This window comes from Nothobranchius furzeri, chromosome 7, assembly GCF_043380555.1.
Source record: "Nothobranchius furzeri strain GRZ-AD chromosome 7, NfurGRZ-RIMD1, whole genome shotgun sequence".
NCBI lineage: Eukaryota > Metazoa > Chordata > Actinopteri > Cyprinodontiformes > Nothobranchiidae > Nothobranchius > Nothobranchius furzeri.
The window spans coordinates 67,041,342-67,067,377 of NC_091747.1; the positions used below are offsets into that span (position 1 = coordinate 67,041,342).

The following is a 26,036-nucleotide window of genomic DNA, read 5'->3' on the forward strand; positions in this document are numbered from 1 at the left end:
AATAATAATAATCAAGTCATCAAAGAGGTGTTGTATATTACAACGGCTGTTGGCAGGAAGGATCTCCAGTAGCGGTCAGTGTTGCAGCCAAACTGAAGAAGCCTCTGACTGAAGACACTCTTCCGTTGTCGGACAGTCTTGTGAAGAGAATGCTCAGGGTTGTCCATCATGTTCTTGATTCTCTGGAGAATCCTTCTTTGCATTATCTCCTCCAGCGGTTCCACAGTCGTCCCCAGAACAGAACCAGCCTTTTTTATTAGGCTGTTGAGCCTTTTCAGGTCCCTGCTTCTGATGCTGCTACCCCAACAGACGATGGCTGAAGAGATTACACTCTCAACAACAGACTTGTAGAAGATCTGCAGCATCTTGCTACAGACATTGAAGGACCTAAGCGTCCTCAAGAAGTGCAGTCTGCTGTGTCCCTTCTTGTAAACGGCTTCGCTGTTCTTTCTCCAGTCCAGTCTGTTGTCCAGGTGAACTCCAAGGTATTTATATTCCTCAACCACCTCCACTTCTTCTCCCATGATGGAAACAGTGTTTGACTCCACCCTGTTTCTTCTGAAGTCTAAAATCATCTCCTTTGTTTTGTTCATGTTCAAGGTCAGATGATTGTTTCCACACCGTGCCACAAAGCGCTCCACCAGCTCTCTGTACTCAGCTTCCTGTCCATCTCTGATACACCCGACAACTGCAGGGTCATCTGAGTATTTCTGTAGATGACAGGTCTCTGACTTGTACTGGAAGTCTGAGGTGTACAGGGTGAAAAGGAATGGTGAGAGTACAGTCCCCTGTGGTGCTCCAATGTTACTGATCGCCTGGTTTGATGTGCAGTTCTTCAGCCTCACAAACTGTGGTCTGTTTGTCAGGTAGTCTTTAATCCAGGCGATAGTTGAGGCCCCCACCTGTGTCTTCTGGAGTTTCTGGCAAAGTGCATCAGGCTGGATTGTGTTAAATGCACTGGAGAAATCAAAGAACATGACCCTCACAGTGCTGCCTGCTTTGTCCAGATGACAGTGGGTTGGTTGAAGCAGCTGGATGATGGCATCTTCAACTCCAACTCCATGGCGATAAGCAAACTGCAGCGGGTCCTGATATGTTCTAGTTTGCTTATTCAGGTGGACCAACAGGAGTCTCTCCAGGACCTTCATGATGTGGGATGTCAGGGCAACCGGTCTGTAGTCGTCATTGACTGATGGGCGAGTTTTCTTTGGAACTGGATCAAGGCAGGATGTCTTCCACAGGACTGGAACCTTCTCCTGGGCCAGGCTGAGGTTGAAGAGGTGCTGCAGAATCCCACAGAGCTGCTCTGCACAGGCCTTCAGTACTCTGGGGCAGACACCATCTGGACCTGCAGCCTTGTTCCTGTTCAGTCTCTCCAGCTGCCTCTTCACCTGACTTCTAGTGACAAATAGGTGTGAGGGGGAGGTAAATGGGGCAGCAGCATCTCCTGACTTGGTTGAAGACGGATTTATAGAACCAGAAGAGTCCATGACTGTGTTAGAGGACAAAAGAGCTGGCGTGTGACAGGAAAATGTTGGATCAGAGGAGGATGGGTCGTCTGATTGGCTGGGGACAGGCGAGGAGGACACGCTGGGTTTGTTCCTGAACTGAACATTATTGAAGAACTTGTTCAGTTCATTGGCTGTGTCCAGGCTGCCATCTGTGCAATCCTTCCTCTGCTTGAAGCCTGTGATCTTCTTCATCCCTGACCAGACATCTCTGATATTGTTCCTCTGTAGGTTGTTCTCCAGCTTCTTCCTGTATGCCTCCTTGCTGTCTCTGATCTTGATCTTCAGTTGCTTCTGTATACTCCTCAATAATTCCCTGTCTCCCTCCTTGAAGGCTCTTTTTTTCTCATTTAGCAGATTCTTCAGTTCACTGGTGATCCAGGGTTTGTTATTAGCGAAGCATCTCACTGTTCTGGTGGGTATGATGTTGTCCACACAGAAGTTTATATAATCAGTGACACATCCAGTCATGGCATTGATGTCCTCTTCATGTCCGTGGCAGAGAGTCATCCAATCTGTGGTCTCAAAACAACTCTGCAGGGCTTCTTCAGCGTCCTGTGACCATTTTCTCGCAGTTCTTCTTGTCACAGGTTGCCTCTGAACAAGTGGTTTGTATTCCGAGCAGAGAAAAACAAGATTGTGATCTGATTGTCCCAGAGGAGGTCTTGTTTTGGACATGTATGCATTCTTTACATTTGCATAACACAGATCCAATGTCTTGTTTTCTCTGGTGGAGCAGCTGACAAACTGTTGAAATGTTGGAAGTGTAGCAGAGAGTGAGGCATGATTAAAATCACCAGATATAGCCACAAATGCATTGGGGGGCTGGGTTTGTAGCTTAGCGACAACGGAACTGATGGCATCACATGCATTTTCAGCAATGGCTGAAGGTGGAATATAAACGGTTGCCAAGACAACATTGGTGAACTCTCTTGGCAAATAATATGGGCGACAACTTACTGCCAAGAGTTCAACATCTGGGCTGCAGAGACGACATTTCACTGAAACATGACCTGGATGGCACCAACTGTTGTTGACAAGCACTGCCACTCTACCTCCTTTTCTTTTCCCGCTCCTCTTCAGATCTCTGTCTGCTAGTACAGTCAGGAATCCTGGCAGAGAGACGCTGGAATCGGGGATATGGTCCTGCAGCCACGTCTCAAGACACCATTGACCTTTGACACCAGTAGAATGTTTATTTTGTTCATTTCTCCTTAAATGCCAAACGTTTTAGTTTAAAATGAATATTTTTCATTCATACCAATACATAAAAGTCACACATTAAAGACTGACTAAAAAAATTGTTTATCAGAATAAATATCCATAGAATTAGATGGAAATTAATAACGTGATTGTTTCCCCATCCAAGCATCCCCGGTCACAGACAGTTCAAGGGAGGGGGAATTGTTTTCTAGTTACACAGCAATGTAACATCTGTATATTATACAGCTAATGCTTCAATTGTTTCAATCTTAACCAAAATATGAAGAAATGTGTTTGTACCCTGGAGTCCGTGGTGAAGTGATGACTCTCAAAGTGTTCACTGCACAAGCAGGAGTGTAAACTGGGAGTCCAGCACTCTCTTCTTTGGTTGCTTACCCAAAGGTCAAGCCTCTCTGGATCACCTAGAGGAAAATTTCATACAAATAACTACTTAAGCATGTGGGTTTAAAATACTTAATAGCTTATCATGTCCTGTAGTAAAAGGTCTAAAATTAGGATAAAGAGTAATACAAAATGCATACTTTATAAAAAAACAAAATAAAACCAAACACTTGAGTCTATCGCCTTATTGGATAGGATATGAACCTTTTAATAATCAATTTTATTAATTAACTTCCATTTTATTAAACTGCACTAGTTCCCATGAGAACAGGGCACCCGGTCGCGGCTCTTTGTGGACAAATTAGTTATTTAGTCGCTTCCCACCACCACGATTTTACAAATATGCAAAAAATAAAAAAACGAGCGAGTTTATCTGATGGCATAGACTTCTGGAGACCAACATCAAGCACTATCAACCAACTCATCGAGCTGCAGTATTTCTGTGGTCAGGTCTCTCTCCGAGTCCGAGAGCTCCACAAGCAGTCAGCCCGCGCAGCAGCCAGGCGCCGAAGCGGTCAGAGATGCGCCGGGCTGACCGCTGGGGAGAACCGGGTGGAAGGATGGAACACAGAAGTCTCCCTCCGAGAGCTCCCCCAACATGTCATATTTCAACCCATTTCTATGTTAAATGCACTGGGTTTTACCCATCGACGTATACCCTATTAATTATTTTACTGTATATTACATCTAAATTTCATGGTTAAACAGTACATGTTAAAATGGTAGTTAGCTAGCTGCTTTGATAAACTCAGCTAGTAAAACGGCGGCAGTGACCTAAAATACATGAATATAATTTAACTTACCGAAAAAAATGAAGTGGAGACTCCTTGGATGCTCTACTGGTGCAATTAATGCCACAGCAAGTCATTTTGTCCAACAATTGCACAAATAATATCCAAAAAAGAATACACACACACAGAGACACAAAATCCCGGAGCAGTTTCCAGGCCAGACCGAGGCTCTACTGAGGCCTTTCCCCAGAGCTAGCTCTGCGGTCACGTGGGTCTGATGCTCATTAATTATACAGAATTTTAGGCTTTTAATACACTTAAACAGAAGAGTGAGAAAAAATTCACCCCCCTCAGAGTTGTCATGAGTGTAAACTAGATCATTTAAACCAAAAAGATGTTCTGGTACCAGGCTGTAAACATGTTTATTTCTGCTGTGAAATTGGTATTTTTAACATGGGAGTCAATGAGGATTTGCTCGCTTCTGACACCAGCCCCTAGTGGATGAGGGTGGAACTGCAATTTATTTCACTTCCACATTTGCCTCACTTTCAGACCCGCATTGTGGGGGCTTGGGATTCATGTTACTGTAATGCACAATACTGAGTAGGTGCATTTGCTTTTATGTGCCTTCTGTGAAACCCTAAGAATCCAGTGTTTTCTACAGAGTGGAGTGTGTGTCCCTGATCTGAGTGTGTCCTCCTGTCATCAGTTATGTTAGGATTGTTAGGTGTTGATAGTAGAGCTTCAGTGTGACACAGGTGTGAGTGGTCTTAAAAACATGTTGTCACATTCTGCCTTGTAAATCATCTCCAGGATCCTGAGGCAGCCTCTTCTGTCCAGGATGGATCAGCTCCTATCTGATCGTTACGAAGATGTTTCTCTCACTCTTGTCCTAAACATGCATGACGTTTGGTGTTTTATAGTTTATTCTGACATCTAGATTTATTACCAACACCGCATTGGCTCAGCCAGTGTGGTGGCCTTCAACACATCTGCTTCCATGGTTTGTTATTCACTGGGCATACTTGAACAACCTCTCCACATGGGTTTCAATCATTCAGCCATCTTTTCTGGACATGATTCCTGTAGATGTTTGCTTCAGACACAAGGGACAGAAATGTTTAAATTTCATCATATAAATCATCTTTCTGTAACTTCTCTGCTTCCTGAAACTGACCCCTCATCCCTTCCTCCCTGTGTTTGTCCTCTTACCGCCCACAGCTGAGCCAGGCTGCACTGTGCATGAACTACACCCACACTCCCGTCTCCAAGCCAGTGGACAAGCATGTTATTTCCCAAATCAGAAATCCATTTGCAACTTCTTGCAAACACTTCCCACACAGACAAAAAGGTATTAAAAGCTCAACAAGAGCAAGATGTGCTTTTTATCCAGGATGCAGCCCTGCACTCGGCTCTGAAGAAACCAGACACGTTTCAAGTTCTGGTCATTTTAGCAGGAACCTCTGGTCTGTGCAGAAGCTGCAGATGATGTGTTCAGTAAACGCAGGAATACAGTTCTGTTTATACATAACTTACATCAGGATGAACTGACATGGTTGCTTTATTACTTTACCATAAAATGTATAAACAGCATGAATAGAACGTTTATCCAGCTACGTGTTTGGCTGATTGTTGTACAGAAGTAGTTTTCTTCCAGGCTCCCATAGAAGATGTGCTGCATCCCTCTGCAGGCGTGACACACCGAGACTCAGACTAGTCCAGATGATGTACAGCAGCTCTAAACAAATACCTGCGTGGATATTTTAGCATGAACTCTTCAAATTTCTTATAAAGCAAAATAACATATTATTCAGGATTATTATGAGATTATTAGCATGGCAGTTATATTATAATCACACAGGTTAATCCAAAAGGGTTCAAATGAAGGCAGCTGGACATCTTTGGTTTCTTGAAGACATTTTGCTTCACAACTGAGGAGCTTTGTCAGTTCTGACTGGAATATGGGAGTCAAGCTTATAAACTGTAGCTGCCTATTGTTGTTTAACTAGCAGAAACTACGCTGAATACCCCTCCTTTCTACCACTGATGAGTTGTTGGCCTCTATTGAGAGGGAGTCTGTGCGGTGCCTTGGTCTGCCTGAGTGTTCGTGGCTCCCGGGTCAGGGGGTTTAAGATTTTTGGCGTCTGCCTGATCAATCCCGGGGGTTGCCTGGTGAGGTTTGGGTCCCTGGGCTCTGCTGGCTCCCTGGCGGGGGTGGTCGCCCCTGGGTCCCGGGCTTGGCCGGTTAGGGGGTGGGAGGCTGCAGGCGGGCCTGTGGGCTTGCCACTGATATCTCCCGGGACTGGCTGTGGCCCCCCGGGGCGATCCTCTGCACCTCTCAAGGGGGGTGGGGGCCTTTCTGGTTGCAGTCTCCTTGGGGTCCCTGTGCTCTGGGGCAGCTCCTGGATCTCTGGGACTTGGAGCTCCCCCCATCTCCTACACATCTTTGGGGGGCGGATCTGTGGTCCCTCACACTCTATTGGACGCTCCTATAGAGAAACCTTACATAAACAAGCGCGTGTACACACACAGGTGCTCACATGGTGCTCTCATAAGTATGGACTTGGGCACGTTAAACACATGTCTTAAGGCTGTGGTTGCCACTAAATGCACTGTGATTTATTATCATGTGATTGTTCAGTAAAACAATGTTGATTTTATATTTCATCATCAGGTTGACGCAGTGATAGCTTGCTCCTGTTGTATTGTTGTGTGTCCCATTATTTATTTATTTTTTCTTCTCTCTTTCTGCAGGTCTAGAAGCAGATTCTTGTTCATTATTGTTTATTTTTGTGGAACCCCCCCCCCCCCCCCCCCCCCATCTTTTGTCTCTTCCTTTCTCTTTCACCTCTGTCTCCGTGTCTGGTCAGAATTACAAAGCATTCAAAAACAACAACAATAAAGTTTTAAGTATCAGGCGTGACATTAAAAGCAGACGCTTTGATGCTCCACCTGAGAATAAATCTGAAAGGCTTGTCACCAGCATTCAGACATCAATTTTGTTTGCTTCACAGCCAGACAGGACACGGGGGGGGGGGGGGGGGGAAGACAGAGACAACGGTGTTCACACGTTGGATCACACATGGGACTGTGTTATCAGTGTGAAGGATGCGGGCAGCAGAGGGCGACATCGTGCTCTGCTGCCCGCCCATAAACGGAAGTGAAGCCTCGAACTGCTGGCGGCTCTGGCAAAGGCAGAAGTTACGGCCGAAGGTAGAAAGACATCTACTTACTGCTCCGTGTTAAATAAGACTAAAGATGATTACCTTTCATGATTATTGACCGTTTACTAACTGTGACCACTTACAAAATGTTACTCAACACACTCTCTCTCACACACACACACACACACACACACACACACACACACACACACACACACACACACACACACACACACACACACTCACTCACTCACTCACTCACTCACTCACTCACTCACTCACTCACTCACTCACTCACTCACTCACTCACTCACTCACTCACTCACTCACTCACTCACTCACTCACTCACTCACTCACTCACTCACTCACTCACTCACTCACTCACTCACTCACTCTCTCTCTCTCTCATCTGTTTAATACTGTTTAATAATTAATGAACCAATTAGCAGCTAGAAAAACTTCAGTAGCCTTGCTTACGTCGCCTCCACTGTCCTTCAGGCCCAGGATGTTTGGGTGCTGGCAGAGCTCCACAACGGCGTCCAGCGGCAGCTCCAGTCCCGTGTTGGCCGGTACGCTGTAGAGAACCACTGGAACCGGGCTGCTGTCTGCCACCTGTGTGTGTGGGAGGGGCACCTTTAGATAGAGCAGCTGTTGACTGTTGGACTCCTCCTCCCAGGCGTCTGACCCTTGCCACCGCCCGTTGGTGGCAGATTTTACGGAAGTGCTTTTTATACTGATTCCTCTCTTTATGAACCCCCAACAGAAGGCTTAAGGCATTTAAATGTCGACAAAATCCTTTTAATGCAGTCATTTGCTCTCCTCAAACACACGGTGGAGGATGGTGCCTGCTAATGGCGCTGATGCGTCTGATAAAACATCCAGATGCACCTTTAAACTGAGGTCACTGCTGGACAAACACCGTGGGGATCCTTCCAGCTGTGCCGCAGCTGCAGGTAAACGGGGGATGTGTGAGTAACTGTGCACTGGCGCTGTAGCTGACCTTTGTGAAGTGGTGAATCAGAGCGCGGCTGCTCATCTTGCCTCTGTAGAAACTCGGGGTCACCACGAGGACTGCATCCGCTCCGCCTGCTGCCATCCTCTCCGTCAGCTGGACAGTGGCTCTCGTGGCTGGGAAACAAAGACACCAACTGGAGATTTTGGAGGTGTGACTCTGTTATGAACCATTTTTCCTCCTGAACCCGTCGGTTCGTCCCCAATCAACCCTGATGTCAGACATAACGGCTGTTGCTGCTTCTCCTCCCAGATGTTCCACCTGCTGTAGTTCTCTGGTTTCTAAACCAACGTTATACCAGCGGAAACCATCTGGGCCTGAAATGCAGGACTGCAGTTAGAACCTTCTCCATCCAATCCATCAGAAAAGTCCTTTTTGTCCTGTCCTGCTGCTGTTAGATGGGCCTCAGCAGCTTCCTCTGAACCGGGCTTTCAACATCAGTTGCAACTCTTCCTTCAGTTATCAGCTCATAAAAATCAAAGAGCGACAGCTTTGTTACAAGGTCGCTAAATCCACACATCAGCATCCGCCGTGAGCTTCCAGAACTCAGGCCAACGTGAAGCGGAAATGCGTGCAGCTCTAAATGAAGTCCGTTTGCTTAAAGCCCTGTCAGAAAAATAAAACATGCTTTCATCACAGATCAGAGTTACCTGTTGGAACGACTGCTTTCATCGGGAAGACGTTATTTTGAATTTAAAACTATTTGTGAATGAGAATGTTCTACATCAGACTCACATTTAGACGAGGTTCACGTTGGCTTTAAAGGGACAGAGTTGAACGTGACAAAGATGTTGACCACGGTAGAGCAGGAAGGTTTTGTGGGAGTAGAAACTTCCTAAGATCTGGTGTCTTGTCTGATCTGGCCTGAGTAGGACCTCACGGAGCGGGTGTCTCCATCGGTCAGCAGGTGAGGGGGTGTGGCAATGGATAGGATCGTTCGTATTTCGCCGGATGAACGTTAAAGTGAGCGCGTTCATTCTGGCGTGCGCGAACGGGTTTATGAACGCTGGAGCTCCAGATCTCCACAGAGCTGAAGCCTAGCTACAACATCCTGCTAACTATAGAGGGTATAAAAAGTAGACCCTGCTTATGCGGCCACCGTAGGCAGCAGCGGTCGGTGTGGCATCTACTCTTCTATGTCTATGCTGTGTGGAGGACAGACGTTCCTTTTACTATACAGCTGTACATCACGTCCATTTTAGATGCACCCTTACAAGTTAATCTTATAAAATAAATGTCTGCACCACTGCTACTATTGTTGTTACCGAGAGCTGCTATACTGAACCTCAAAGCTGAATTAAAAACATTATCTGACTTTTTTTTTGTGGGGGGGGGGGGGGGGGGTCCAGTTCAATATTTCTACTCAGAAGATTAAAAACTGAAAACACCAGTCAGAGTCGCACCGGTAATATCGGTATTTAATACTCGTTTATTTGTTTGCTTTAATTTTTACTAAATCATTTGGGGCTGATTGCTGCTCCTTACGACCCAAGCAGTGGCGGCGCCAGGGGGTGCTATAGCTGCCCCGCACCCCCATAGCACCCCGAGTAAATATTAAGATTTTTTTTTTTTACACTTTAATTTTAATGTAACATGTGGATGTGATCATATTTAACATACAAAACAAAAAAAACAAAACAGGAAATTGATGTTAACCTTTGACCTCATTTTCCACCAGCGAACGAGTGAAAGGTAGAGCTAGCGGTAAGATGGATCGATTTTTGTTGCCCACATTTCCACGGGTTCAGTCAGAAACCCTTACCCTAACCCTGACCCACAAAAACCTACGGATCTGGATGAAGAGCGTCAACCCTCAACCGCCGCAGCAGTCCAGGGTTCTGCCGCTGGAAATGCTAACTCTAACGTTAGCTAAACTTGCAACACTATAGATGGTTTTCTGTGTGGCTGTATGTGTTTATGATTTCATGGAAAAGTCAGCGATTGTTCATATGTTTATGATGTGTGTTAATGATTGTTTCAGGTGTTGTTGAGGTGTTGTGCACGCATGTGTGTCTGCTAGTGTTGAAGGTGTTTTAGAGAACAATAGGTACGCATGACCACTTCCTTCATAGCACCCTCAATAAAAAGACTAGCTCCTTCATAGCACCTGCAGGAAAACATTTCTGGAGCCGCCACTGCAACCAAGCTCTAGAACTTTTTCTTTTTCACGTCAGTAAAATTCCTAGAATATGAGAAGTTCCTTAATTTTTTTTTAAAGCACACAAACATACATATACACATGGACACACACACACACACACACACACAAAAACACACACCGCCAGACTGAGCGTTTGTGGAAGAAAACCCATCTCCACGTCCATCTGCTGCACCTAAAGGATCTTCTGACATCCTTTAACTCAGCAGTCAGAGACGCCAGGGTTTCCTATTTCTCCAACCTGGTGTCCCAGAGCAAAGGGAACCCCAAGGTGCTGTTTAACACCATCAGCAGCATCGTCTCTCCTGCCTCTCCTTCAGCCTTATCGCCGCCTCTCCCGACTCCAACCAGGCCCACCATCCTAGATAGCTTTGCTCCTGTTTCTTTGCCTGAGTTAACCAAACTAGTTAACTCTATGAAGACCTCTGCATGCCCCCTCCACATCTTACCCTCATCTTTGTTTAAAAGTGCTTTTCAGTCCATCGGCCCCAGCGTGCTCTCTATAATTAATGCTTCTCTGGTCTCTGGTCAGGTCCCTGCTTACTTTAAGAACGCTGTAATCCACCCGCTTCATAAAAAACCGAGTCTGGACCCCTCTCTCCATAGCAGCTTCAGACCCATCTCTAAACTGCCGTTCATCTCCAAGATCTTGGAAAAGGTTGTGGCTAAACAACTCACAGCTGCTCTTGATGAACATAACATCTATGATAGCTTCCAGTCAGGTTTTCGTAGAGCTCATTCTACTGAAACAGCTCTTCTTAGGGTCTCTAATGACCTTCTGACTCACAGTGATGCAGGGGACGGTTCTGTTCTGGTCCTGCTGGACCTGACTGCAGCCTTTGACACTGTTGACCTTCACCTGCTACTGGAGAGGCTGAGAGACTGGGTAGGCCTATCAGGATCTGCTCTGGAGTGGTTCTCCTCTTATCTCTCTGAGCGCTCCTTTTCTGTGGCCGTCTCCAAGTTTAGGTCCTCCACCACCTCCCTTACCCATGGTGTCCCACAAGGTTCTGTGCTGGGACCTCTGCTCTTCCTCCTCTATCTGCTTCCTCTTCAGCACATCCTGAGCTCCTTCAAAGGAATCTCCTACCATCTTTATGCAGATGACATCCAACTGTACATCTCCTTTAAGCCCCATGAGATGTCTAAGCTGCAGCTGTTACACACCTGCTTAGACTCTATCAAAACCTGGATGGTGGGAGCTTTCTTCAGCTGAATGAAGATAAGACTGAGATCCTCATCTGTGCCCCAGACAAGCTGGTTCCCAAAGTCAGAGACTCTCTTGGTCAGCTTGCTTCTCACGCCAAACCTTCTGTCAGGAATCTTGGCGTGACCTTTGACCCAGCTCTCACCCTGGATTCTCATGTCAGTTCTCTTGTTGGCTCTTCCTTCTTCCATCTCAGGAACGTTGCTAAGCTGAGTCCCATTCTGTCCCGCTCTGAACTTGAGACAGTTCTCCACACCTTCAGCTCCTCACGCTTAGACTACTGTAACTCTCTTTTCACGTGTCTGAGCAGAACCTCCCTGAACCGTCTACAGGTGGTTCAGAACGCCTGTGCTCGGCTTCTGACCAAGTCCTCCAAACACACCCACATCACACCGCTTCTCCTCCAGCTTCACTGGCTGCCAGTCACCTTCAGGGTTCATTTCAAGATCCTGGTTCTGGTCTATAGGGCCTTACATGGACAAGCACCATCTTACACTGGTGATCTTCTTAGTCCCTACACCCCCAGCAGGTCCCTGAGGTCCAGTGATCAAAGCCTACTGGTTGTGCAGCACCAGGCTAAAGGTCAAAGGTGACAGATCATCTGCTGCTGTGGCCCCCAGACTCTGGACCTCTCTCCCCCTGAGCCTGAGATCAGTGGACTCAGTGGTCTCCTTTAAAAAGCAGCTGAAGACTCACTTGTTCAAGCTGGCTTTTGTATGTCCTTCTTCACCTCTCTCTCTTTATTCTGCTCTCCCACCTATTCCACCTTCCTCAGGATCCACTGGTTTCCCTCTTTCCTGTTCACTCTCTCTCTTTCTTAACATTTTTAATCACATTTATCTATTTTTGCTCATTTTAATATATTTTTACACATTTTCTAAATTTTTATATTTTTACATTTTTTGTTTTTGTGAAGCACCTCGTGATTTTTATCTTGCGAGGCGCTAACACACACACACACACACATATATATATATGCATACACACACACACACACACACACACACATAAACACACACACACACACACACATATATACACACAGACACAAACACACATAAACACACAAATAAAGCACGACAACAACAGTCTCATTCTCTGCAACTAAAGAATCACTACATGATTTTCCGCGACATTCCAAATATTTGGATTATTATAACTGATCTGAGCGGTTTACTGATTCCAGTCGTCTTTCCCTCTGGAGCTAAATGTGACCAGACCTTTCCATTAGGGCCTAAAAACACTGAAACCTACATTCACAGCCAGATCCAGCAATCAGAAGTTTTTCCTTTGGAAGGGATCGTCGGACCATCGTCACCACCTCCACCCGCTCCTCCTCTGTCAGGTATGGATACTCCCCGTTGGAGCCCTGCACCACCAGACCTGTGGAAGCCAAATACATTCTTCTCTGAGCTGGGTTTTCATTCACTTTCTTGTTGGGGTTCAGAAACTTCTCACAAAGAGCGTGGTCCAAGAACAAAGTAAGAGTGACATCCGGTGGTCAAAATTGGGTGCTGCAGTCCTCTTTCAAAATAAAAGAGTGACTCACTCTCATGTTGGGAATTTCATGGCTGTTGTCAGCTATGGATGAGCACCAGAATATTCTAGATGATGAGTGAAGACGAGTCAGGCACAGGAATTTCATAAGTAGATGCAGACATTTCACTGTAACAGAGTTGCTGGTAAATGAAAAAGTAGCCTGAGATATTTTTAGAGCTGACTATTTGCTACTCATTCACCGTTAGCATTGTCAGCCCGCGCAGCAGACAGAAGCCGCGATCAGTCAGAGATGCGCCGAGCTGCGGGGAAGGGAGAACCGGGTGGAAAACATCGGTCTCCCGAGAGCTCCACAAGCCGATAGTGGGAACCCAGCTCCACCAGCATGTTATATTTCAACCCATTTTCTAAAGAGCAGCATTATTTTAAATGCACTGGGTTTTACCCTATTACATTTACATTTCATGGTTAAACAGTACATGTTAAAATCTAAGCTCAGCTCGGCAGTGACCTAAAGTACATAAATATAATTTAACTTAACGAAAAAACGAAGTGGAGACTCCTTGGACGCTCTATTAGTGCAATTAATGCCACAGCAAGTCATTTTGTCCAACAATTGCACAATAATATCCAAACAAGAATACACACACACAGAGACTCAAAATCCCGGAACAGTTTCCAGGCCAGACCGAGGCTCTACTGAGGCCTTTCCCCGGAGCTAGCTCTGTGGTCACGTGGGTCTGATGCTCATTAATTATACAGAATTTTAGGCTTTTAATACACTTAAACAGAAGAGTGAGAAAAACATTCACCCCCCTCAGAGTTGTCATGAGTGTAAACTAGATCATTTAAACCTAAAACATGTTCTGGTACCAGGCTGTAAACATGTTTATTTCTGCTGTGAAATTGGTATTTTTAACATGGGAGTCAATGAGGATTTGCTCGCTTCTGACACCAGCCCCTAGTGGATGAGGGTGGAACTGCAGTTTTTGGTACTTCCGGGTTTGACTCAATTTTTCACCTGCATTGTGGGAGCTTGGTCCCTCTCCTGCAGACTACAACACTGGCAGTGTCCTTGAACCAACAGCAGAGGGAGACACGTCCCCATCGGGTCTGGGGGAGGGGCACGTATTCCTGTCTCCTGTTGGACTTTGTCCAGTCAGGTTACTGTGGTCTCTGCACTCCCAGATAAACATGTATAACCAGTGTTTGGACTGATTAGTAAGCAGTTGATTCTAGAAATGGAACGCAGCCCGTCAGAAACTGTTCTGGGTAAAGATCAGATTGTGTGTGTGTGTGTGTGTGTGTGTGTGTGTGTGTGTGTGTGTGTGTGTGTGTCCTGACCTTTAAATGGTATCTTGGAGTATTTCTGCAGGTTCTCCTCCAGCCTCTTGTAGTCCACGTCCTCCTTGATGGTGAACGGAGTGGAGATAGGTGGATAAATCCCACTGAGGTCCAGTCTGGCTGTTGCAGTGTGGTTCCGGATCCATGTTCTGATCCGTAAGGCCCCCCTACAGAGTGGACTCAGGGGTTTACAGACACCGAAACACAGCATGGTGAGGTGGGCAGACGGGTCCTGGCTGTGGGACTGAGTGCAGCTGCTGGAACTCTGTGGAACTGTTAATCACTAACACACACACACACACACACACACACACACACACACACACACACACACACACACACACACACACACACACACACACACACACACACACACACACACGTTTGTCTTTCTATACAAGTGAGGACCATTGACTGACCTCCATTCTTGCTCCTCACTTGCACAAGGCCATTTAATTATTTACCAACAGCTCCAACGCAACAAACAAATAAACAACGCTGGGAGGATCAGGTTTGATCAAAAGTGAGCTACTGACAACATTGCTTACGCACAAAACCTGGTCAAAAAACTTTGGGATTTATAAAAGAAAACTTAGCAGAAAAATGTGCACAACTTTAAGTTGACTAAGGACCTGGCTTACGCACATGTTGGACATGGAGAGCACCTGCAGTGCTGCTGATGAGAAGATACCATTATGAATCCCAGCAGTGTTATCATTTGTACCGCTTCGTGTCACACAGGGGGACCAGAGGGGCCAGGGCCTCCGCCAGTGGCAGGCGCACTCTGGCAGAGGCAAAACATCTTTTGTTTGCCTCCACCTTCAGATCAGACCTTTTTTTTTATATCCGCCACAGATCTCTCTGAAGAACTGACAACATTGACGGCTTCAGCAACGCTGTGCCACTCCGTGGATTTTCTCTTCGTTGTTTTGCAAAAGCACTTCCTTTCATTGCTCCACCTCACCCACAGGTACCTCAAGTTCTGCTTCGGTGAAATAGCGCTTCCTTGATCTGCGGTCACCATCGATAATGGTGGAGCGCTGCAATAGCCAGCTTATGTAAATGCATGAGATCCACAAGGCACTTTGCATTGACCATTTATGGCAGAAAGTGGGCGTGGTGAGGGCGGGATCTGATCCAGAAACACCTGGGAACATTCCTAGGTACAGTGTGATTTATAAAGCGGAGATTGCGTGAAGCTGTGCATACCCCATGTTTTATAGGTCACAAATCTATAAAAATGGCGTAAGTGCTTTTTTTTTTTTTTTTTTTTTTGCTGAGCTTAAGTACGGTTTCGGTAAGGATTCTACTCAATGTTTGATAAATGAGACCCAGGGGTCTGATTGTTGGCCTTGTGAATGGTGAAGATGAGGGGGGGGGGGGAACCAATGGCACTACAAGTGGTGACAACTGGATCACTCCTCTACTAATTCATGGAACTATAGTTACCATGAGACTGGACACAGGTGCTAAAGCGAATCTAATTAGCATATCGACATAAAAAAAATGCAGGTAAAACCACACATTTACAGAAAGAGGTCAGGGTTGAAAAAATACAATGGGGCAGCCGATGGAGTGTTTGATACCTGCAAATTGACAGTGAATGTTAAGGGGAAAGTGCGCCATGTAAAATGTTCTGTTGTAAATTATGTGATGTTCCATATAAATATGAATTATCAACCTGATTGGTCTTTGAATGTTTGATTTAACATTACCTTAGGTTCTTTGGACTATTCAGAGAACACACACTTCCTATTAATTGAAACAGAATCAAGAGTATAGTATATAAACATGATCTATGTTTGTAAACTAATGATGACGCAGAACAGATTATGATGAATGATGGTAGGACAAGATTACTGAGACAATAAATGAATGGTGGAATGTAAGTGTAACAGAATGAAATGACTGTTTTCCACCAAAAGTCATTTTCCCCCTCTCCTCTGACACCTTAAGCCTTATGGCTTATTAAATAACATGTCATTTAAATCATTACATAAGCTTATGTTTTGTAGCAAAACCTTATCAAGTATCGAAGACAGCTTGTGATGTCTGGGTTGTAAAATCAGTCTGAATGTATGGTTTCACGCCAGTGTGCAGGTCTACGATACCCATGTTGGAAGGCAACTCTCGGCGGTCGGGAGGAAATGCAGCTAGAGTGGTGATGTCAGTCACCGGAAGGAAGTGGCTCCTGGAATCTCAAAAAGTCGTAGCTCCCTTTGAATTCAGTTACCACCGGCCATGAGATGCTACCAGGTTCTGCTAGTAAGACATTCCACGTCTGATGAGTTGTAGCATCTGATACCACTCACAAGCATTGCAAACTGAGGCTTTGACCTTGAGTCAAGAGAGGATGGTTCCAGGAGCTTTGCTCACCCGGTCGGCAGAATTGGTAAGTAGCTGAGAACTGACTAGCCCAGGAAGTGAACTAGCCTTTCTTAACTAGTGTTTACAAATTTAGACAAATCAGAATTTGACCAGTTAAAAGGCCTTACCAAAATACCTCAGACATCCCTCCTTCATTCAGGCACTTAGAGAGGTTATTTCTTAACGTGAAGTAAATGTTAAACATTATTAATAATATTATGATGTGTGAATATACAAATAGATTAACATTAAATCCAACAATTAATAATCTGGTGTAATTTAAGACCTGAAATAAATCATTACAGGAATAGCATTCAAGCTAACCCATCATTCATTAATGTGGAGTATTGGACACACTAGTTAAACACTTTGGATTTAAACATATTGTCCATTCAACAAAATATGATTATTTCAACTTATAAAATTATGAAGTCATTTATGAGCCAGGGAAGATAAACTTTATTCAGAGAGGCTAGATTGGAAGTCCCGCATCTTTTGCGGCCCTGCTGATGTTCTGACATGCCACCATAAGTTAAGAATATCGGGGCAAGTTTATCTTGTCAGATTGACCTGTATGAAGAAGTTTGGCCTGTAAGTTAAAAGATACCTTCTACTTGATACTTGGCCATTTGGTACGCTACAAAGAGAATGGGCAGATTCTCAGGCGCAAACGTGGCAGTCTCCTGAAGATTCCACATTCATCCAAGGAGCTCAGCAATGCCCATTCAGAGACACCTGCAGACACACTTCTTATGGACGGCAATGAAAACCTTCCTCCAGACAAACCTGAACGAAGACGTCCAGATGGGAGATAAAGAAATGTGACACACTGGACTTGTATGAGATTAAAAGAACTAAAAAGTGTCTATAATACCTGTTGAGTCGCTGATATGTTTACGTTGTTTATGATGTGAGTCTAAATGTAAAACTGATGCTGTGTTACATTATGATGTTACCATGGTTATGTATTCATCTCATACAGAAAGGGGTGCAGGCTATGAGTCATGTGACCAGAAGAAGAGGTGGGCTCAGCCAGAGAGTTAGCCGTGAGCCTTTCTTTGCAAGGACACTCAAAAGGCTGCCATCCATGGATGCTGTCAGTGTTTTGATCTGTTCACCATCAACATTGCGTGCAGCAGCAACCACAGCCTCCCAGACACGGTTCAGAGAGGTGTACCGTTGTCCCTCCTTGTAAATCTCACATTTGATGATGGACCACAGGTTCTCAGTGGGGTTCAGATCAGGTGAACAAGGAGGCCATGTCATTAGTTTTTCTTCTTTTATACCCTTTCTTGCCAGCCACGCTGTGGAGTACTTGGACGCGTGTGATGGAGCATTGTCCTGCATGAACATCATGTTTTTCTTGAAGGATGCAGACTTCTTCCTGTACCACTGCTTGAAGAAGGTGTCTTCCAGAAACTGGCAGTAGGACTGGGAGTTGAGCTCGACTCCATCCTCAACCCGAAAAGGCCCCACAAGCTCATCTTTGATGATACCAGCCCAAACCAGTACTCCACCTCCACCTTGCTGGCGTCTGAGTCGGACTGGAGCTCTCTGCCCTTTACCAATCCAGCCACGGGCCCATCCATCTGGCCCATCAAGACTCACTCTCATTTCATCAGTCCATAAAACCTTAGAAACATCAGTCTTGAGATATTTCTTGGCCCAGTCTTGACGTTTCAGCTTGTGTGTGTTGTTCAGTGGTGGTCGTCTTTCAGCCTTTCTTACCTTGGCCATGTCTCTGAGTATTGCACACCTTGTGCTTTTGGGAACTCCAGTCATGTTGCAGCTCTGAAATATGGCCAAACTGGTGGCAAGTGGCATCTTGGCAGCTGCACGCTTGACTTTTCTCAGTTCATGGGCAGTTATTTTGTGTCTTGGTTTGTCCACACGCTTCTTGCGACCCTGTTGACTATTTTGAATGAAACGCTTGATTGTTCGAGGGTTAGGGTTAGGGTTAAACCCTTACCCTAACCCTAACCCTATGATCACGCTTCAGAAGCTTTGCAATTTTAAGACTGCTGCATCCCTCTGCAAGATATCTCACTATTTTTGACTTTTCTGAGCCTGTCAAGTCCTTCTTTTGAACCATTTTGCCAAAGGAAAGGAAGTTGCCTAATAATTATGCACACCTGATATAGGGTGTTGATGTCATTAGACCACACCCCTTCTCATTACAGAGATGCACATCACCTAATATGCTTAATTGGTAGGGCTGTGGCGAAGCCTCGATTACGTCGACGGCTCGATTCTAAAAATTCGTCGACGTCAGATCCGGTAGTCGACGCACCGCGCCCACTTGTTGCATCCCCAGGAGTTTGTAAATAGAGGAGGAATCTGCCTGTTTTTCCTCTAGTTCGCCCTCTTCTCCGCCTTCACTAACATCTCCGCCAAATACCAAAGACCCGGAACAATGTCCGTCCGCTACTAGGTTCCTTTCGTGTTTTGCCCGCCTTCGTCTCCCGGCAACGGACAACAACTTCCGGGGTCAAATGCGCTGCTCCGTCTCTATCGCAGATGTAGAAAATCACCGGGAGCGTTTCTCCCTTCATAAAGGAGCTTCTTTCAGACATTAGGAGAGCTGTTTTTGTGGTAGCAGTCTCTCCTCCGTGCTGGTCTGTTTGCTGCTGGGTGTTTTTGGTTTATTTAAACTTGGTAACTTGAACTTAACGTTGTAGCATTTTCGCTAACGGCTTCTTGCGTTTGGATAAGCTGTTACGTTTTGGTTTAGAGTTTATCTTTTTTGTGGTGCAGATCTCCCTTTTATTACATTTAGAGTGTTGTGGGTTTTCGGTTTAGTTTAAAATATCACCTTGAGTTTGGTTTAACCACCCAGTTTAGAGTTTGGACTTTGGAGATTCTTATTCTGGTCCAGAACCCAGTAATCTTTGCCCAGTGGGACATCCCTACTTATTTGTACTTTTGTTTTAATTCCCCACAGGCAGAATTAGTTTTATTATTCCCAACCTGTGGATGGAAAGATTGTTTTTTTTTTTTTGTAGTTGTAAATAAACCTGATCATCATTTTAACTTTTAAATCCCACATTATTGTCCCTTCCTTTTTGCACACGAGCCAAACTCCCCAGGAAGGGTCGTAACACCACTCGCCTCACGCACATAAGTGACCAAAACAAAGCAGCATGGACACACTCCGTCTCCAACCAACTCTCAGGCAGCAGCCTGCACTCCCAAGTTCTACACGTCACCAGAACGTAACCAACCAACACAATAAAAGCAGTGTTGTACAAAATGGAAGGCCTGTAGTGTTTATTCTCTTACAGTAACACTTAATCAATTTTTTGGAGGAATTTATTAGAGATTTTTTTGTTTTTATTAACTGTGCAATAGAAAAATAATCATTAGATTAATTGTATAAAGTCATTAGAATAGTCGACTATTCGATAAAATAATCGTCAGAATAATCGTTTTAAAAATAATCGTTTACCCCCAGCCCTATTAATTGGTAGTAGGCTTTCGAGCCTATACAGCTTGGAGTAAGACAACATGCATGAAGAGGATGATGTGGACAAAATACTCATTTGCCTAATAATTCTGCACTCCCTGTATGTTTGTTGTACAAAAAGCTAAAAAGGGTATAAAAAGGAGATGTATCTCTGGAATGGGAGTAAAATTTTGCAATGAGGCTAAAATAGACTTTAAATTACCACCTTCACTTTCAGTTTTTAAAATACTTATCAGTAAAAATATTTTTGAAGAGTATTAATTTGATGTTGGTGGATGGGTTTGTGTTTTTATTTTTGGTTATTGGCACATTGAGGGAAATTGAAAAATTGATGTGTACGTAGGTTAGGCAATTCTATAAGCTTTTGTTTCTGCCTCAACCTGTTCAGTTATGAGATACTAAAATAGATACTATATACATATATACACATATATATATATATATATGTATATATATATACACACATATATATATACACATATATACATATATATATACACATATATACATATATATATACACATATATATATATATATATATATATATATATATATATATATATATATATATATATATATATATACACATATATATATACATATATATATATATATACATATATATATATATATGTTTGTGGAGAAATGGAATTATATGAATCTTTTTGTATGATATGTTACTGTTTACATTAATTATTTTTATGATGACTGAATAAAATTGATCATTCATTCATTCATTCATTCATAATGTAGTAGAAACATACATATGAATAAAAATCCTTACAAATGACAATAGAACAGGCACAAATATGATCTAGGACTTAAATGTACTAACTTTTAACACCAGAGCAGGTTTAACATATTCTGAGAATGATCAGGAACACTAACAGGTTCCAGTTGGATGATTTGAAGATGATGGGAAGATAAAAGATTATGAGGAGGATTTTATGATCTGACGAACAGGTGATTGGACCTTCCTTACATGGGAAGTCCTGCTGTCACGTGAAGAAGCGGATGGCTGCAGACCTGCAGATTCACGCCTGCAGCAGCAAATCTGGTGAGAAATCGGCCTGAACACAACTCGCTGCCTCTGATGCTCTTAAAGAGCGGGGCAAGTGTGCCTCAGAGTCCTTCTCCACCCACGTATCAATTTTAAAAACTGCAACATTTGTAGGCGTTGCCTGGTGGACCGAGAGGGCGGAGCTGTGGCAGTGACGAATACGATGGGTAACGAGAAGATGCTAGCTCCCTTCACTCTGAGCAGTCATTAGAAGTGGAGGACGTTTCTCCCCCTCCTTACCCAGATACTCGAGAAGAAAGGGACCAAGTCTATTTGGAGGAGACAAGCGGACCTGAGCCTCATTGTTTTGAGCTTGTGAGTTGCCTGTAACTACCGGAACTGACCCAACAGAACCAACTCTGAATGGTAAGTAGCCGTTAGCAATAGCATTAGATTAGCTGCAGGGTTTGGCTCCACGGCCCTAGAGAGCTAGTATTCAGCATGTTTTAGAGGTTTATCTGCTTCAACACACCTGGTTTTAATCAGCAACAAATAGCTGAGCTGCTTAACAACTAATCTAACCTGTTAACGCAGGAAAACCACTGAAACGTGCTGGATAGCAGCTCTCCGGTAGCCCTGGGCTTAAGTTACAGTCTGCTGCATAGAAAGTTATGAAACTACCCCATGAGAAAATTATTCTGTAATGTGTTCAGCCCACTAAAACTGCCCTGATTTCATTATTTACTGAAACTAGCTGCTCTTGGTTGCAGGTGATCCTCTGGTGTCGTCAGGATCAGGAGCTTCCAGAAGAATGTGCCTTTCAATGACTCTTTCCCCCTTATTTGTTATATTAATTAAATAAATCTCAATTTATATATTTCCTGTTTTTGTTCATGTCCATAAATACTTAAACATGCTTGAAATTAAAACGAGCTTTTAACAGTGAGGTGCTAGTTTAATTCATCACAATAGAGCTAGTTAAACATGCAACAATGTGATAATTCAATTAATGTAATTTATAAATATCCATTAAAATATCAAAACTGGAATCAAAATGAGATATTTGGCAACACAAAAAACTTGTCAAACACAATATTTATTATAATAATTGTAGGCAGACAGGAGACAGAGCTGATGGAGGTTCTCAGTCATCGAAGGATGGCTGAAGGCTTTCCAGGAACAGGAGATGTGGTGTTGTCTCTTCTCTCTCTATTCTGCCAGATGAGCTGATAGGTTACAGGTGTGTGAGGACATCCTCATGCTGTCATAACCAGATGACAGGAGGTATCAGGTGATCAGCCAGGCTAATGATGAGATGCAGAAAGAAAACAAATCCAGGACAGTGTACAGTAATCTGTGGTGTTGCTCACCTTATGTGCTCTTATAGAGTATTAACGTGTGCCTGCCTCATGGTGTAGAGTCCATATTTTGCTGAGTGTCCTGCAATAATGCAGGTTATTAGTTAATTTACTTTTGATAGCAAAGAACAAAATATTTAATGTAAAAGTTATTTACCAGGTGAATCAGCTCACATGTCACCACCAAGTGTCACAGGGCCAGAATCAGTAGCCTCCATCATGATGTCATGATGTAATCACATACTTATTTAATTGTTAATATCTTAAAAATTCTGAAATGTTTTAATTTTTTTTACCTTGAACAGTTTACTGAGCTTGCACTGTCACTGAGGTGGAAGCTGGAATCAACAGCAGACACCTCACATCTTGGTCTTTTCAGGGGTGTGGACGTTGCTCTGGGACTTTCTGGAAGATGAATTTCCGTCATGGTCCCTGTGTCACAAGACACACTGCGGCTGTGAACTCCATTCTGGCTGGCTATATAAAAAACAAAGAAACAGCACATTTATAAATGTTTAAAAGAGCATAAAATCACGTGTAACAATAATCTGTAAAACAAATTAAAACTAGAAGGTAATAATAAAATGTTTACATAGAAGATTATTAAAAATAATTCACCTTTGCTACAGGGAAGGCTTCACGTCAGCCTGGACAAGTGCATTCTTGCAGCTAAATCAGTCTGACAGCCAGTGTCTTGGGTAGATTTAGCCTGAAAAAAATAGAAGCACATTGTTGTTGGAGTTTATAAAGTCAGATAATATACAAAAGAAACTGTCCCATATAGGCGCTTTATAACATTCCTAGTGTGTGATCGTTGTTATAATGTAAAAGTCAGTCACATATGATGTGGAGAGCCTGAAATGCGACCTCCTGAACAGAATTCCTCACAGAACCGGGTCACAAGCTGGATTTCACGCTGTAATGCTGTCTGCCAGCTAGTGCTACGTTAGTTAGAGCCACTGTTGCAGAATTACCGACTGACACAAAAACAACAATAGTCATGTGGACCGTTTCGTCGGCCAGGGCTTCGAGATATGTTCCGATTCGCCGCTGACTCTAACCTTACATCCCGTTCCACATTTTTGACAAATCAGCCCGAAGGCAGTGCAGACTGATATTAGCTAAATGAAGTGAACCACGTCTCTCAAACTTTGCATTTAGGTAGGGAATTGTCTTTAGAAGATGTTAAATTTTTTATTTAGCGTACTCACCTCAGACTGGAGCCCGTCATGGTGGGGGAGCAAAGTCGGTGGGCTGCATCTAAATCGCGGAAGAGCCACGGTGGGCACGGCCTCCCTCTTCAAACGGAGACGTGCAGAATAACCCAGTTCAAACTCCATCGCGGAGGAATCGCGGGTAAAATGCTGGTTGCAAACCACAGCACCAGGCGGGAGCTGACTGTTTTCCAGACACTGATTGCGCGCAACCACTGGCACCTAATTTCTAAGTCCAGTGGAAAGGAGTACAACCCCACAGAGCCACCGCAACCATACTACACTACACCTTCTCACCATACTAACACGATATGGAGAATAAACCCGAACTACTTTCCTAATAACACTAACAGCCAAACACTAACTAAACTACAATATCTAACAGCCAAGCTAACACTAAATAAGTATGTATAACACTAAAAGCTATGTTAAAGACTAGGATATGCTAATGCTATATGCTAATGCTGAACTACGGCTAACCTCCTACACTCGCTTGCAAATCCAACTCCCAACTCGCCACAAGGCGTGGCCGAGACTCTCCATGCTTTACAACTTTGACACAGAGCTGCTACGTAGTACTCTACTGGTTTACGTAGTATCTTACTCTTTAGCCATTGGCTAAAATTTATTCAAAATGAGTCAAATTCTATGTTTTAAGCTGAAGGTGGCGCTATACTGTGATATTTAGGCAGAATTTTTTATTTTTAAAGAAAATGCACCAAAATGCTAAAATAATGAATACACACATTTAAACACTATTAGACACACATTTATACAGTTCATCAGCAAAAAAGGGTTAATTTAGACGTTACTTGCTCGCACGCCCCAGGGCAGCTGTGGCTACATCGTAGCTCATCCCCACCAGTGTGTGAATGGATGAATGATACACTGTAGTGTAAAGCACTTTGGAGTCCTTACTCTGAGAGGCGCTACAAGTGCGGGTCATTTATCATTAAACATCCTCCCCTAACTCCCCATCAGCTGATGACGCTTCAACACGCCTCGCTGCTTAGTGATAGTAACACGTGATGTTTAGACAGTCTCTCGTCTCAGAAACATATAATAAACCGACGGAATAGTTTAGAAAATTATCATTAAGATTTTAGGTTGTTTGTTACTTTAAGACACGTTGTTGGTGATTGTTTACAGAGGAGTGAGAACACGGAGCATCTTCCCAGCTGCAGCAGGTGTCTCTCGTCTGTCCGACTACTTTCATAAACTACTGTTGGGGTCAAAATATTCCGTCTGGAGCTTTAGCGCTGCACAAATGTTACATAAATGTTAAAACAGAGCTTACCTCCACTTTTGTAAAGTTTCTGGGGCCACCGGGCAGCAACAGCAGAGACTGTCTCTGAAAAATGTCCGCGACACGGCCTCCGTAGTTGTCAGGAATATTTCTTTTATAAGTTAAGAAAAGAGACTGACGTGTTTCCCAAATCCTGCATCAGTCCAAGCAAGGCTGTTTCTTTTCGTTTCTTTTCGTTTCTGTTGCCGTTAGCGCTGTGCATTGTTGTGTGCGCCAGTGATATTCGGTCTACGAGGAAATCATGCAATGACAAAGGTTCCGCCTTGCTTGAAACGCAAACGGATTAAATGCGTAACATTTTTTATAATTAATCAATCATAATTAACGCGTTAAAGTCATATATATATATATATATATATATATATATATATATATATATATATATATATATATATATATATATATATAATCTCAACACCCTGGCTTTACAAAAGCTTGCCACGCCCCTGGTATATATACAGTATTTTTTGAATGTTATGAATCTTCTTAGTGTTTCTGTATTTTGTTTTCTTGTTGTTTACTCTTTATTCTTATTATTTAGTCCCCTTTTTTGCCCCTGTAATGAATCTTGTCACTGTTGTGACACCAAGCTTTCCCCACTGAGGGACAATAAAAGGACTTTCGATTCTGTTTCTGTTCTGTTCATCTATCTGTAATCTTCCCAGTTCCCTTTTTACAGTGGGTTAAACATTTTTTCAAGGACCAACAACAAGAAAAAGTCTCATCTCGTCTTCTTCCGCCTATCGGGGTCCGGGTCGGGAGGGCAGCATCCCAAGTAGGGAGTTCCAGACCGTCCTCTCCCCGGCCACCTCCGCCAGAATATTCTATTTGAGACTTCAGACATGCGGGCCGCTCGGTTTGGACCAGTGTTGTTTTTGTTAATGAAAACGATGACAAATTTCTTTTGTTGATGCCCCTTTTTTCAATAAAATAAAGGAGACGCTGACAAGCTAAAAATAGCTCTTTGGGGACTAAAACATAACGAAACGAACGGAAGTTTTCGTTAACAAGGTGAGACTAGACGAAAATCATGATCAAAATGCACATTTATGTTTGTCTCACAAAAGCTAAAGGTAGCAGCAGCACTGCTGTCTGTCTGT

The 26,036-nt window shown here is 43.7% G+C and overlaps 1 protein-coding gene across 4 annotated transcripts in view; it reads right to left on the minus strand.

Annotated features, from left to right (window-relative positions):
* The window catches only part of hoga1 (4-hydroxy-2-oxoglutarate aldolase 1), a 50,195-nt gene extending 25,037 nt beyond the window's left edge, over nt 1-25,158 (minus strand). Inside the window, exons 1-5 of one of the 4 annotated variants that reach the window (XM_054751877.2) lie at nt 24,928-25,158; nt 14,228-14,510; nt 12,641-12,769; nt 8,010-8,137; nt 7,487-7,621 (exon numbers count right to left, since the gene is read on the minus strand). In XM_054751877.2, the coding sequence (XP_054607852.2) occupies nt 7,487-7,621; nt 8,010-8,137; nt 12,641-12,769; nt 14,228-14,438 (603 nt within the window). In that variant the 5' untranslated portion in view covers nt 14,439-14,510; nt 24,928-25,158. Of the gene's footprint in view, nt 1-41; nt 5,587-7,486; nt 7,622-8,009; nt 8,138-12,640; nt 12,770-14,227; nt 14,511-24,927 lie in introns of those variants that run through there. The other 3 variants (XR_011521225.1, XR_011521227.1, XR_011521226.1) reach the window with 3 other exon arrangements.
* Between the last annotated feature and the right edge of the window lie 878 nt (nt 25,159-26,036).